The sequence below is a fragment of the Clytia hemisphaerica genome, unplaced genomic scaffold, assembly GCF_902728285.1.
Source record: "Clytia hemisphaerica strain Z4C2 unplaced genomic scaffold, Clytia hemisphaerica genome assembly, whole genome shotgun sequence".
NCBI lineage: Eukaryota > Metazoa > Cnidaria > Hydrozoa > Leptothecata > Clytiidae > Clytia > Clytia hemisphaerica.
In genome coordinates, this window is record NW_027103646.1 from 102098 (window position 1) to 117520 (window position 15423).

The 15423-nt window shown below is 36.2% G+C and overlaps 1 protein-coding gene across 1 annotated transcript; it reads left to right on the forward strand.

Annotated features, from left to right (window-relative positions):
• The first annotated feature begins 8963 nt into the window (after window positions 1-8963).
• Window positions 8964-10076, forward strand: LOC136802952 (uncharacterized). The gene is made up of 4 exons (XM_067059681.1): window positions 8964-8996; window positions 9111-9302; window positions 9462-9524; window positions 9664-10076. Exons 1-4 carry the CDS (start codon window positions 8966-8968, stop codon window positions 10041-10043), a joined length of 666 nt encoding a protein of 221 aa, XP_066915782.1. The 5' UTR covers window positions 8964-8965; the 3' UTR covers window positions 10044-10076.
• Window positions 10077-15423: the final 5347 nt, after the last annotated feature.

Genomic DNA, 15423 nt, shown 5'->3' on the forward strand with positions numbered 1-15423 from the left:
ATATGGCTGACTTTCTTTGTTTCTTTTGTTTTCAAGTTTGTTTTTGTCACTAATATTGATAGTTTCTTTTAATGACACGTGGTATGCATAGTGTTTACATTTTACTACTTTTATGTCCCTTTAAATACGCAAAACTCCTTGAGAAATGTCATTTACTAGTAAATTATTATTGGACCTTCAAATTACTAAATTTTTGTATTAAAAGACGGTGGCAGATAGTGGCAACCATGACCTAGTATAGGTAAATTAGTAATTATAAACGTTCTTCTCAGAATTTGCAATTTACTTTTTTTCTTGAAAAGTATCTTAAAGTCTAACAGATTTAAAAAAATTTAAGATTTGTCATTTAGTCCCAATGGAATAGACACAACTTTCGAACAAAAGAGAGAAATTACAGTTATGTTTCCAACCCATGTAAACTCAGACGCAACCCCCTTGTTAGTAAAACTAAATTAAAACTATAAACAGTTAAGTATGAGGCAAGACTCTTGGTTAATTCTATTTAGATCTTTTTTTAAACGGATTTGATTATCCTCGATTTTAATAAGGACGTGATAAAATGTCGCTTTAGCAGTTTTATTGAGTTTCTTATTATTAAGTTAGGGAGTGGTCATTAAGTATAGCATAAACCGGGCTGGAAGAGATTTTTTTCGCCAGACTTCTTATTTTCATATCCTACCAAAAGTTCTCAAATAAATTTCATATCCTACCAAAAATTGGATGAACATTTTCGTACCCTACCCCTTACCATATAGTAAGTAATAATTTTATACCCCACATTTTTAGATTAGCTTGCAAATTGTCTTTCGTTTAAAACTCCCCATCTAAAAAATTGACTTCCAGAAGGAATATTGTTTTTGCAAATCTTTTTAAGCAGTTCTGATCTATACACTGTCACTATGCAAAGTTGAAGGCTAAATGGTATACTTGAGCCCTTTCTATGGCACTGTAAAATTTCTCAGATTTCAGGGTTTACAAGAATAATGGAGTTTTAGAATTGACAAAATTGAAATTTTTGTTAAAATGAGATTCAGCTCAAAATATTTTTGTACCCTACCCAAAGCCTTCAAACTTTTTTCATACCCTACCCAAAAGACGAAAAAAAATTCATGCCCTACCCAAATCCCTTCCAGCCCGGTATATGCTATACTTGATGACCGCTCCCTTACACAAAGCCAATTTTTAAAAAGAAATCAAAACTTCAAACTTCTTTAAGTTGCATTTTCATGTAAATTAAATCCACCCATCACGCTTCTTTGTTGCCAGGACAATTAACTACAGATGTGTACTAGTTATATACACGTGTCTAATTATGTCAACTATTGTTCAGTGCTGTGTTAAAAAACAATAATTTTGTTTAAACAATAGTGTTTTCTTGTGTTTTTTTATTCAGCTCAATTCGTTCGTGGAACCAAATCAATAACAAGTTCAAACCTTCCTGCTCACATTGTTTAAAGTTTGTCGTTCTAAAAAGAAATATTTTAGTTTTGTTTCTTTTACTCTTGCTAAATTTGATTTTGATTTATACTATTTTATCAAAAATGTGATTACAACCATGTCTCACTGTCGGGGTGAAACTATTTTCCTCAGTAGGGATAAAAATTCCTATTGAAATCCCCTTTGGGATAAGAATTATATTGTTCCAAAATTTAAAAATCCAGTGGCAGTGTTTTTGAGTACGATTTTTAGCATTGAATTTCGAGTGAGAATATAATCAAAATCAATATCCTAGTGGGGCTGAAAATCCAGGGTATTTTCTCATTGGGATGAAATTATTACAGTGGAATTCGAGTCCCAGCGGATCTGTGACACAGGGGTGTATTATTTTTTTATCCAGTAAACATAGACACATGGATGAAAATCGTACTACGGAAATATGTGTCTCGTCAAGCGACTTAACGTGCCTAAAAAAGGGCCCGTTTCTATAGTTAGCCCTCTACGCTGGATTTTCAAACAGTATAATTGAAACAAAAGGTCGCAGCTGGTTGACTAACCCTTTTTCCGAATAGTGTATATTTATTGAAACTGGCGTGAAACTGGGCTCAATATTTTGAGTTGATTCATTGTTGCTGTAAAAACGTAGCCGAATGTGATTGGTTCAAACAAGCTTAGATTAAAAACTGTATTAACTTGGAAATATGATGGACTGATCTTAATTCTTGGCCTAGACGGATCCAACACAGGGGAATAATAGATTACTAATGTATAAGATGGAAATGCTTTCGTAATACTGAAAATCTTTAGACAACAACTAGAACATCAAAGAGTGCGCAGATTTCAAATAAAACCTAATATATCTCAGCTTGGGATCCTTTATTTCAAACTATTGAGATAGTATAAATCGTAGGATAAATACCTAAATAAAAAATCGCAGTGCGAGGCTCTTTTGATTGCTAAATTTCCTTCTTTCAAAACATACAAATTAGGGTTTGAACTGGACATTATTTTGATGTTCTACACTAGCTTTAATGTTAGATTTTACTTAAGAACCTAAAGACAAGAGTTAGGTTATAGTATCATCAACAAAGAATTCTTGTCGATTGTTCTTTTAAAACCAGCGGCTTTTGTCTCATTGGCATTAAGTCTTTTTTTTAACCGGAATTCAAATCGGATTATCCTGATTAGTTATCTATTTTCGACGCATCTCATTCTAATCCTTTTTTTGAAACTGTGAATCTGAGTTTAAAATAATGCATCTAATTTCTTTCAGTTTGATTTTATTTGGGTTTTGCATTTTAAACACACTAAAATTTCACTAAAAATACAGTTTATTTAATCAGCAACATAACTCATTCCATTAACCCTAACACCCCCTTCTCACAGACCCACGAAGACCCATTCCTACTAGAAAATCCCGTCAAATTATTATCCCCGGTGGAAAGTGATCAATTTTTATCCCAACTAGAAATAATTAAATTAAACAATCATCTCTGTAAAAAATGCTTGGTCAATCATCAAAATCAGGAGTTCAACTCCGAAGTCCTCTGTTACCTTTCTGCAAAACACTAAATCAAGAAATGTAATCTTGCAACATCCTCTGACAATACGTCACTTTTACAAAAGCTGATTAGATGAAAGTGACGTTTGTAGGTGAACCAGTCATGTTACATAATACAGTGAAGCTATTGCACTGGTACATATTATGGATAAGACCTAGTTGAGGAATTCCCAGGGTGACACTTGGTTCTTGAAAAAATTGTTTCTGGGAGTTTGCATAAAGTTGGTTTTTCAAAAATCGCTGTTCTGGCTTAAATTCTGAATTCAGAATTCTGAAAAGCAACGAAATACATAAAAACTCTAATAATAACATCTTAACCATAATTATGAACCTGTTTTGCGATTTTTGTCCCGATATTGAAAGATAACTAAAAGTGTTTATTATACATCTCCTTTCATCCAACAATATTCTTCATCATAACGAATTTTGTAACAGGGGTGTAATCCCGGGGGGAGGTACTAGGGATGCGAGCTGACAGGGGGTGCCGTCCGACTTTCAAACTTTGGACCCTTACCGGGACTAAAAAGGAGAAAACAAAGGAAAATTTTGGGAATTTTACGACCCTTAGCGGGACAAATTTGACCAATTTTGACCAAATTTCGATCTTTCAGGGGGCAAAAAGTTGAAATTTTCCCATTTTTCGGACCCTTAGTGGGACTGAAATTTGATTTTCTGATTTTTCCGACCCTTAGCGGGACTTTGGAAGTCCAAAAAAGGTTCCCTTAAGGGCGGCACATACCGTACCCTCCATTTGCCTAAGTACCCCCCCCCCTGGGATTATTTTCTCATCAATATTAATCATCACTACGTAGATAGAGTGCTAACGGTAGCAATTTTTTGTGTTCCGCAAGAGATACACAATTTGTATTAAACAGTGTAGAATACAGATTGGATTTTTATGTGCCGAAGAATTTTTTGCAATTTTCAAGATGTCATCACACCCGTCAAGACAGCTGAATTCTAGGGCAATTATTGATTCCTTACAGAGCAACATCATGCCTTTGGTAAGAAATGAATATTTTATATTTCAATTAAAATTCCGAGAAATGTAACTTATGGAAAAACTTTTTGTCTTAAATGGTAGACTTCCAAGTGATTTCTGTGCAAGAAATTGGGTTGACGTGAAGGAATGTTTCAAAATTTAAAACAAATTATGCTGCGCTTTTTATGCTAAGTTATCTTCTACAAATTTAAACTTAACTTTGCAATAACTTCTTACTTTTTTTAATTTAGATAAAAAAAACCGATGGTGTTCTAGCACGTCGTGCCATTTTCGCAGACGAGGATAAACTATCCATTTGTAATGTCCGTTTCATTCTTGATGAACTGCTAGCAAATATGAAAATAAAATTCTTCATTTCGTGCGTCTCTGGAACTCAATCCAACCCGAAAAAGCGTGGAGAAACAAGACCACAAGATCCCTTCCGTGCTTGTATCAATTTTTTCATCTGTTATGAAAAATCTATCATCCAGGAACATGAAATTTTTCAGGGATTTCATAACGCTACCGACACCAAATTTGAAAATAAGCCGATGGTGACCAAATCTTCTACCAATGATAGAGAGTCAATATTCAGAATGCTGCAACAAACTGTTAAAGTGAGAAAAATTTCATCTATTATTTCCGTTAACTCAAATTTACAAATTTTATATTTCAGCGGCAGACCTAAAACTTTTAGCAAGGAATTAGAACCGAATTTTTGATATTTTTAATCATTTTTTTGCCTTTGTTTTAGGATCACAATAGCAAATGCATCCAAACACTCGTACATGACAGCCTGTTCCACTGCTTTGAAAAAGCTAATCCTACAATGCCTTGTGATATGGTTGACGAGACTGTTGGTGCCCAACGTCAGGAAGTGTGTCGTCTTCACTGCTGTGATATCCGGATTGCAGAATCATTTTCCAACGCCAGCAAAAATCTGACAAAATCTAAACTTGTCCATATTTATGACGGTATGGGGACATTAGACGAGGATCTTCCTGAGGCACCGCCATCATCAAACCTATCGAAGGCGGCAGACAAAATATCTGAATTGATGAAGAAGCTTAACTATCGATTGTACCGTGGCATGGTTTATTTCAAACCTGAAGAAGGTAACTTAATTATTAGGCACTTTGAAATTGTTTCATGGCTGTGAATTTCGTAAATTTTTAGGAGTAATTGAATAATTTCAACATAACGTTTTTCTTGATATTAAACTGTTCGAGTTTCCTATTGATTTAAAAAAAATTGAACTTTGTAAAGTGGAAAAATCTACATTTCTACAGCTTTTCCTTTTTTTCTTCACCGACAGCAAAATTCACATTCAAACTTCTTTGCGATCCTGAAGAATTTCTATGCAAAGTACAAACGAACGCAGGACTGAAGGAATTAGTATTGGCAAACAATGCAAATCTTTTGAAGCATATGTCTAGCATTCATACTGAAGTAAGTACTTTAATTTTGATAAAATGGTTAGTCTCCTAAAAATTTAAGGCTTGAATTCGTTAACTCGTAATCTTTTACAACATGACCATCAGACTTTTTCTTTCATTTTTAAGTTTATAAATTGAAAAGTTCAACTGTGGTAGTCCATTTCATAGACCGTTAGACCGCCAGTAGGCCGTCTCATTTATGAGCATTTGTACTGGAAGACCGTAGGCCGTCAATTTTAGACTCTTAAAAGGTGTTCTTTTCGTTATTTTCATCTATGACTGTTTTTAGAATTCTTTGAAAAGTAACTCAACTGTGGTAGTCCATTTCATAGACCGTTAGACCGCCAGTAGGCCGTCTCATTTATGAGCATTTGTACTGGAAGACCGTAGGCCGTCAATTTTAGACTCTTAAAAGGTGTTCTTTTCGTTATTTTCATCTATGACTGTTTCTAGAATTCTTTGAAAAGTAACTCAACTGTGGTAGTCCATTTCATAGACCGTTAGACCGCCAGTAGGCCGTCTCATTTATGAGCATTTGTACTGGCAGACCGTAGGCCGTCAATTTTAGACTTTCAAAAGGTGTTCTTTTCGTTATTTTCATCTATGACTGTTTTTAGAATTCTTTGAAAAGTAGCTCAACTGTGGTAGTCCATTTCATAGACCGTTAGACCGCCAGTAGGCCGTCTCATTTATGAGCATTTGTACTGAAAGACCGTAGGCCGTCAATTTTAGACTTTCAAAAGGTGTTCTTTTGGTTATTTTCATCTATGACTGCTTTTAGAATTCTTTGAAAAGTAGTTCAACTGTGGTAGTCCATTTCATAGACCATTAGACCGCCAGTAGGCCGTCTCATTTATGAGCATTTGTACTGGCAGACCGTAGGCCGTCAATTTTAGACTTTCAAAAGGTGTTCTTTTCGTTATTTTCATCTATGACTGTTTTTAGAATTCTTTGAAAAGTAGCTCAACTGTGGTAGTCCATTTCATAGACCGTTAGACCGCCAGTAGGCCGTCTCATTTATGAGCATTTGTACTGGCAGACCGTAGGCCGTCAATTTTAGACTTTCAAAAGGTGTTCTTTTCGTTATTTTCATCTATGACTGTTTTTAGAATTCTTTGAAAAGTAGTTCAACTGTGGTAGTCCATTTCATAGACCGTTAGACCGCCAGTAGGCCGTCTCATTTATGAGCATTTGTACTGAAAGACCGTAGGCCGTCAATTTTAGACTTTCAAAAGGTGTTCTTTTCGTTATTTTCATCTATGACTGTTTTTAGAATTCTTTGAAAAGTAGTTCAACTGTGGTAGTCCATTTCATAGACCGTTAGACCGCCAGTAGGCCGTCTCATTTATGAGCATTTGTACTGGCAGACCGTAGGCCGTCAATTTTAGACTTTCAAAAGGTGTTCTTTTCGTTATTTTCATCTATGACTGTTTTTAGAATTCTTTGAAAAGTAGTTCAACTGTGGTAGTCCATTTCATAGACCGTTATACCGCCAGTAGGCCGTCTCATTTATGAGCATTTGTACTGAAAGACCGTAGGCCGTCAATTTTAGACTTTCAAAAGGTGTTCTTTTCGTTATTTTCATCTATGACTGTTTTTAGAACTCTTTGAAAAGTAGCTCAACTGTAGTAGTCCATTTCATAGACCGTTAGACCGCCAGTAGGCCGTCTCATTTATGAGCATTTGTACTGAAAGACCGTAGGCCGTCAATTTTAGACTTTCAAAAGGTGTTCTTTTGGTTATTTTCATCTATGACTGCTTTTAGAATTCTTTGAAAAGTAGTTCAACTGTGGTAGTCCATTTCATAGACCGTTATACCGCCAGTAGGCCGTCTCATTTATGAGCATTTGTACTGAAAGACCGTAGGCCGTCAATTTTAGACTTTCAAAAGGTGTTCTTTTCGTTATTTTCATCTATGACTGTTTTTAGAACTCTTTGAAAAGTAGCTCAACTGTAGTAGTCCATTTCATAGACCGTTAGACCGCCAGTAGGCCGTCTCATTTATGAGCATTTGTACTGAAAGACCGTAGGCCGTCAATTTTAGACTTTCAAAAGGTGTTCTTTTGGTTATTTTCATCTATGACTGCTTTTAGAATTCTTTGAAAAGTAGTTCAACTGTGGTAGTCCATTTCATAGACCGTTAGACCGCCAGTAGGCCGTCTCATTTATGAGCATTTGTACTGGCAGACCGTAGGCCGTCAATTTTAGACTTTCAAAAGGTGTTCTTTTCGTTATTTTCATCTATGACTGTTTTTAGAATTCTTTGAAAAGTAGCTCAACTGTAGTAGTCCATTTCATAGACCGTTAGACCACCAGTAGGCCGTCTCATTTATGAGCATTTGTACTGAAAGACCGTAGGCCGTCAATTTTAGACTTTTTATGGACTTGAGACGGATTGAAAACATACTAATTTTTCCAATTTTCTTTTTCAGCTCTTTCCTAAAATCAAGATCGACTACGATTTCATCGAGGTGAAGAACAATACGTATCTAAAACTTTCAAGTCGAGCATACGTCAGTTGCCCCTTTACTGATGACGAGTTTGGCGTCATAAGTCCACGCAGCTTTCACGATTTTGATCCCTATCGGACGAATTGCCACGGAGGTTTCATGGCTTCAGCAATCGAGCATTGGTTTCCAAGGTTAGAAGACCAAGTCAAATTGGCCCACAGAATTTACCAATGCCTACTTTGCTTCCAGCTACCAGACAAGACAAGAAAGCTAACACTAATTGGAAAAATCGACTCAGGCAAAACGTCAATTATGAACTTCTTTTCCGCATTAATACCCGAAGAAAAGATCTCCATTTTGACAAAGGAAACCACGTTTGGTCTGTCCATGATAACCGATGATACAGAGCTGCTTTATGTTGATGAATGGACGCGTGAGATGACACCCCCAGACATTGCAAAAATGCTGTTCCAAAATGGCCGGTTTCCTCAAGCCATCAAGTTCAAGTCACCAAAGATGAGAAAGATGGAAGCTGGTGTCTTCTTGACATGTAATGCGATGCCAAAATTTGGTAAAGAACAAGAGGCTGTGGAAAGGAGATTGGCAATGTTTCATACCCGACCACTTGAAAATATAGACCCCTCTGCACCATCTTGGATTAAGTCTAATGCGATGAACTGCCTAACATACTTAGTAAACCTAATCAATTCAAACCTCGACGTCTTGGACGAAGATGATCTTTCTTACACTTTACCTAAAGACGTAAGATGTGCAAACACCATGCTGATGGACAAGATAGACGAAAAGAAACTTGATGCTATTCAAAAGTGCGTTGTCGACAAAGATAAGTCCGTTGAACTTGCCCAACCATTGACTGGATATGACATTTTTCGAATTGAACAACCATGCGATGACGGTAATTACATTTTCTACCTTTCTTTTTATTTTGTATTGGTATTTTGACAAACTTTCAATATCCTGGGAGAAGATTCTATTCGCAAAGGGAACTACTAAAGCTATAAGATGAAACTTAAAGTACTTTTTTTCTTCTTCAGATCAATCAAAACAACCTGACGTGGATAATGAAAGTCATGTGGACATGTCAAAGTCTATCACTTTGAAAACGAATGGTAAGGATTGGCTCCCTTTTATTTATAAGTATCTAATTGACCATTGATCCGCGAATGGTTTTGCATACTTTAGCCTTGCCAAATTTAATAGCGTCTATTCTTTCCTCTTCTTAGATAAAGTTGACAGTGACGCACTCATTGGTTTCATTTCGTCATCTACCGAACAAGACTCCGATATAGAACCTCCTCGGAAACGAGCCCGTCACAGATGGATCGGAAGTCCAGTTCCAACAGAAGAACCAGAGACGGCTACAATCAAAGATCTTCTGGACAGCCTTGTTGAACGTGTTTCAGATCTTCAAAATGGTGAGCACATTAATTTTTCTTGTACGGTCATTAATACCAACATTTTTACCCTTAACTACCAGGTTTATGGTGATTTTGTTTATTTGGCTAAAGAATCAACTCATTTTTATTGTGCATGAGTTTTGATTTAAAGGTTCTCTTCTTCTTCATTTTGATCAGGTGACGTCATGGCATCACCAAGTACGTCTGAAAAAGCAAACAATATGGGTACTACATTGAATGGTAAGAGAATACTTGTTCTATTTTTTTTGCATTTTCTTTACCAGTTGCCTGAGCCAGCGAAAGATCTTTTATCAGCCTAAAATCAAAGCATAACAACTTGTGGTTTAAATAAGTGACAAAAGGTTTTTCCCTTTTTCAGTGGTAGAAAGCCCCATCAAGCGTAAAGATTTCATCAAATCGTGTAAACGCTTCAAGATCGAGGACGTCAACCAGCTCGAATACTGGCAATGCGTAAAGCACTATCTGTTCAACAATCTTGGGTTCAAACGTTTGCATGATCCTGTCGCACATTCTTTGTTCCGTACAAATGAAAAGTACGTTGCATCCTTAAAATCACCAAGACCACCAACCATAGCAAATCCATTTGAAGATGCAGCCTTTCTGGTTCTAAGTAAGCCGAGAATGAGTTTTGATTTCCCGGGGTTTTTCTGGAGATATCCATCGTGTATGAGAAAAATAAAGGAGATTAGAGATGAACTCAACATTCGGATCACCACACCAAATGCTCAAAAGTTTTGAAATTTAAGTAATTTTTACTGAAATAGTGCTAGAAAAAAAAAGCTTTTCTTGTCTTTTGATGCTTTTTTACCTTCCCTTCGACTCTGTAATCTCAAATTTGACGGTCTTACGGTCTTCCAATAGAAACTCTCATAAAATCACCGGGCTACCCCTGGTCTACTGGTCTACAGAATGGTCTCCATTTTCAAAAGAGTATAAATGGAATTTGAGTTAGGACTTTGAAACTTTTGATGCTTTTTTACCTTCCCTTAGACTCTGGAATCTTAGATTCGACGGTCTTACGGTCTTCCAATAGAAACTCTCATAAAATCACCGGGCTACTCCTGGCCTACTGGTCTACAGAATGGTCTTCGTTTTTAAAAGAGTATCAATTCAATTTAGGTTAACACTTTGAAAATTTGATGATTTTTCATCTTCCCTTTGACTCTGTAATCTCAAATTTGACGGTCTTACGGTCTTCCAATAGAAACTCTCATAAAATCACCGGGCTACCCCTGGCCTACTGGTCTACAGAATGGTCTTCATTTTCAAAAGAGTATAAATGGAATTTGAGTTAGGACTTTGAAACTTTTGATGATTTTTTACCTTCCCTTTGACTCTGTAATCTCAAATTTGACGGTCTTACGGTCTTCCAATAGAAACTCTCATAAAATCACCGGGCTACCCCTGGCCTTCTGGTCTACAGAATGGTCTTCATTTTCAAAAGAGTATAAATGGAATTTGAGTTAGGACTTTGAAACTTTTGATGATTTTTCATCTTCCCTTTGACTCTGTAATCTCAAATTTGACGGTCTTACGGTCTTCCAATAGAAACTCTCATAAAATCACCGGGCTACCCCTGGTCTACTGGTCTACAGAATGGTCTTCATTTTCAAAAGAGTATAAATGGAATTTGAGTTAGGACTTTGAAACTTTTGATGATTTTTTATCTTCCCTTTGACTCTGTAATCTCAAATTTGACGGTCTTACGGTCTTTCAATAGAAACTCTCATAAAATCACCGGGCTACGCCTGGTCTACTGGTCTACAGAATGGTCTTCATTTTCAAAAGAGTATAAATGGAATTCGAGTTAGGACTTTGAAACTTTTGATGATTTTTATCTTCCCTTTGACTCTGTAATCTCAAATTTGACGGTCTTACGGTCTTCCAATAGAAACTCTCATAAAATCACCGGGCTACCCCTGGTCTACTGGTCTACAGAATGGTCTTCATTTTCAAAAGAGTATACATGGAATTTAAGTTAGGACTTTGAAACTTTTGATGATTTTTACCATCCCTTTGACTCTGGAATCTCAAATTTGACGGTCTTACGGTCTTCCAATAGAAACTCTCATAAAATCACCGGGCTACCCCTGGCCTACTGGTCTACAGAATGGTCTTCATTTTCAAAAGGGTATAAATGGAATTTGAGTTAGGACTTTGAAACTTTTGATGATTTTTTATCTTCCCTTTGACTCTGTAATCTCAATTTGACGGTCTTACGGTCTTTCAATAGAAACTCTCATAAAATCACCGGGCTACGCCTGGTCTACTGGTCTACAGAATGGTCTTCATTTTCAAAAGAGTATAAATGGAATTCGAGTTAGGACTTTGAAACTTTTGATGATTTTTATCTCCCTTTGACTCTGTAATCTCAAATTTGACGGTCTTACGGTCTTCCAATAGAAACTCTCATAAAATCACCGGGCTACCCCTGGTCTACTGGTCTACAGAATGGTCTTCATTTTCAAAAGAGTATAAATGGAATTTGAGTTAGGACTTTGAAACTTTTGATGATTTTTTATCTTCCCTTTGACTCTGTAATCTCAAATTTGACGGTCTTACGGTCTTCCATAGAAACTCTCATAAAATCACCGGGCTACCCCTGGCCTACTGGTCTACAGAATGGTCTTCATTTTCAAAGAGTATAAATGGAATTTGAGTTAGGACTTTGAAACTTTTGATGATTTTTTATCTTCCCTTTGACTCTGTAATCTCAAATTTGACGGTCTTACGGTCTTTCAATAGAAACTCTCATAAAATCACCGGGCTACGCCTGGTCTACTGGTCTACAGAATGGTCTTCATTTTCAAAAGAGTATAAATGGAATTCGAGTTAGGACTTTGAAACTTTTGATGATTTTTTATCTTCCCTTTGACTCTGTAATCTCAAATTTGACGGTCTTACGGTCTTCCAATAGAAACTCTCATAAAATCACCGGGCTACCCCTGGTCTACTGGTCTACAGAATGGTCTTCATTTTCAAAAGAGTATAAATGGAATTTGAGTTAGGACTTTGAAACTTTTGATGATTTTTTATCTTCCCTTTGACTCTGTAATCTCAAATTTGACGGTCTTACGGTCTTCCAATAGAAACTCTCATAAAATCACCGGGCTACCCCTGGCCTACTGGTCTACAGAATGGTCTTCATTTTCAAAAGGGTATAAATGGAATTTGAGTTAGGACTTTGAAACTTTTGATGATTTTTTATCTTCCCTTTGACTCTGTAATCTCAAATTTGACGGTCTTACGGTCTTCCAATAGAAACTCTCATAAAATCACCGGGCTACCCCTGGCCTACTGGTCTACAGAATGGTCTTCGTTTTTAAAAGAGTATCAATTCAATTTAGGTTAACACTTTGAAAATTTGATGCTTATTGCCTCTTATTTGAATTTAGAATCTCAAAATTGACGGTCTGATGGTCTCCCCATAGAAACTCTCATAAATCAACCGGGCTACCCCTGGCCTACTGGTCTACAGAATGGTCTTCATTTTAATAAAAATATAAATTGAATTTGAGTTAGAACAGTGAAATTTTGATGCTTTTTTACTTTCTCTTTGACTTTGAAATCTTAAATTTGACGGTATTACGGTCTTTCGATAGAAACTCTTATAAAATCACCGGGCTACTCGTGGTGCTGGACTACAGAATGGTCTTCGGTTTTTGAAACATTTTAGATTGGGTTTAAATAATCAAGAAACATTCTTTTTATTTTGACTTTTTCTTTTTCTTTTTCCTTACTATAAAATCTTCCACCTCCACTGTCACACTAGTCCTTTTGGTTTTCCTTTTCAATATTTTCTCCTCTTCTCCACTTTTTCGTTCTTCATCCGAAGATATCACAATGACGTCGGGCTCTGAAAATAAAAAAATAAAACACGAGAGTCATGTTATGTCCAAAACTTAACCTTTAAGACATAAAAAAGGACGAAATTGAAAACGAGCTGAGCTTGTAAGAAAAAATCAAAAGGGTCACCTTTTGGCTTTGATCCATACAGCCTGACCATAGTTGATTGGCTAAAACAGGTACAATTTTGCTTTAGCATTTCCTCCTCTTTCCTCTTTTGTGCATCTGCCATTTTCTCGGAAAGGACAAGTAAAGTGTGTAATATTTCCATCTTCAGTGGTCCTTTTAACAGGTCCAGAAATATAACCCGAATTGGAAAACTACCGGTACACACAAGAAATCGGGGAAAGTTATGGTACTCTTACCTTATAGAGAGAGGAAGTAAAATGGTGTAATGGTCTATAGAACGGTCTTCACTTTAAAAAATAAAAGTATTGACCTCTATTGGAAATACTTAAATTAGTTTGAATTTTTTTTACAGCTCTAGTTTTGCAATTTTAACGGTCTTTGAATAAGAGATGTTAAATTTTTTCAACTAAACATATCAAAATATTTAATAAACTGGCATAGAAGGGAAGATTTAAAATTGAAACATTCAAAATTATTTCAAGCATTATCAATGAAATTTTCAAAATGAAAAACACGATTTAAAAAATACATTTTTAAGTAAATTTACAAGTCTGTGCCCTACGACATAATGTTGCACCCTGTCTTGACGAATGAAATGAGAATTCAGGATCAGCCAGAATCTTTGACCATGCACACCCATATTTCTGAATTCCTAATTTCAAAAATTTATCTTCTGTCGAAGAAAATGCTACTTTTTTCTGGCGTTGACCTTTTGTTTTGATTCGATTGCTTTGTGTTACAGAGTCTGATTGTGTGATATTAAAGTGCGGGGCTTGAAGAGTCGATGTATCCAAAATTTCTGTAATTTTTGATAGAGCATTTCTTGATGGAGTCTCATCGGTTAATTTTTCCATTACTTGTTTCCCTTTCGATGCAACATCTCTAGATTGAAGTTTTTGGTAGTGGACTCGCGCAACAAACGAGGTATGTTTTTGGTCTTGAGAGAGAACATGCTGCTCTTCGACTGTCAATTTCGCTGCGCTTTCCGTTTCAATAATCTGTCGATATCTAGTTGGATTTATGTACTTTCCAATAGCTTGAAAAACTAACCTTCCAAAGACGTCACTTAGACGTGAAAGTTGTGTTCCGTTCCTAGTAATTAGAAGATAGTCACATGTCGGATTCATTCTTGATCTAATACATTTGATATATCCATTGACAATATCTAAGACTTGTTTTGTAAAAATTAAGGTGTCGAATCCGTATTTTTCCATAGTTTTGAACACTGTTTGGTCGATCATTCCATTTTGGTCAACATTTTCAATCATTTCTACAGTCAGATATTGAAAAGTCATAGGTCTAGTAGCTTTTACCATAAGGAACAGAACTGCAGTGAGAAACCCAGTACAAAATGACAAATCGTGTGACGATGGACGAAAGTCCTTAGTTGAGGTACTAAGTAAAATTTGAGTAAATCTTTCGGCATGATGAGGAATAACTGATTGCATATCTTCTAGGCTTGCCCAGCAATCTATCTTAGACAAGTAATCAACACTGAGCAAAATGTTCCACTCACATCGCATTTTTCGAGCAAGCGTTTTTTTAACACGGTCAATATAAATCTCTGATACCACATATGTTTCGTTAAGTGCTGTGCTGTTCATTCTCCTAAAATCTAGAACATGCGACAAGGAGTTCATATATCCTATTAAACCAGCATATCCAACACACCAATCCTTTTTTAAGTATTCAATAAAGTCTGAGATAGAAGAAATTGAACCGACACAATAATCTACGATGGTTAGTGGTATGTCCCACTCAGGGTAGCAATCTTGACAGCAAAATTTTAAAAACTTTAAAACTCTGCAACTAACTTGGCTTGACTGTTTGTAGCTTTTAGAGCCGCCGACGGCACTACACAGCCAGGATTTAAAAGAAATGTCAAATGAACAGTCTCGATTGAAAGATGGTATATCCTTAGTCCTACTCCGCTTCGTTCTTTTTAGGGTTGTAGATGTCACAACCTGCTTCGGTAAAACATCCTCTACATTTGGCTTTTCGTCAAAAAAATAATACCACCCATGCCTCTGATAAACATGCTTCCTGCAACCTCGTTTTGTTTGGTACGATTCACTGTCACAACTCTTTACAGGACAATTAAATAACCCATCTCTATCTGGAACCAAACTCAAGCGTTTTGGTT

Excerpts from the sequence above, each read along its gene's own strand:
- LOC136802952 (XM_067059681.1), top strand. The coding sequence starts at position 8,966 with ATGTCAAAGTCTATCACTTTGAAAACGAATG. Across the intron at positions 9,303-9,461 it reads TGTTTCAGATCTTCAAAATG|GTGACGTCATGGCATCACCA; the intron begins GTGAGCACATTA and ends CATTTTGATCAG. Across the intron at positions 9,525-9,663 it reads TATGGGTACTACATTGAATG|TGGTAGAAAGCCCCATCAAG; the intron begins GTAAGAGAATAC and ends TCCCTTTTTCAG.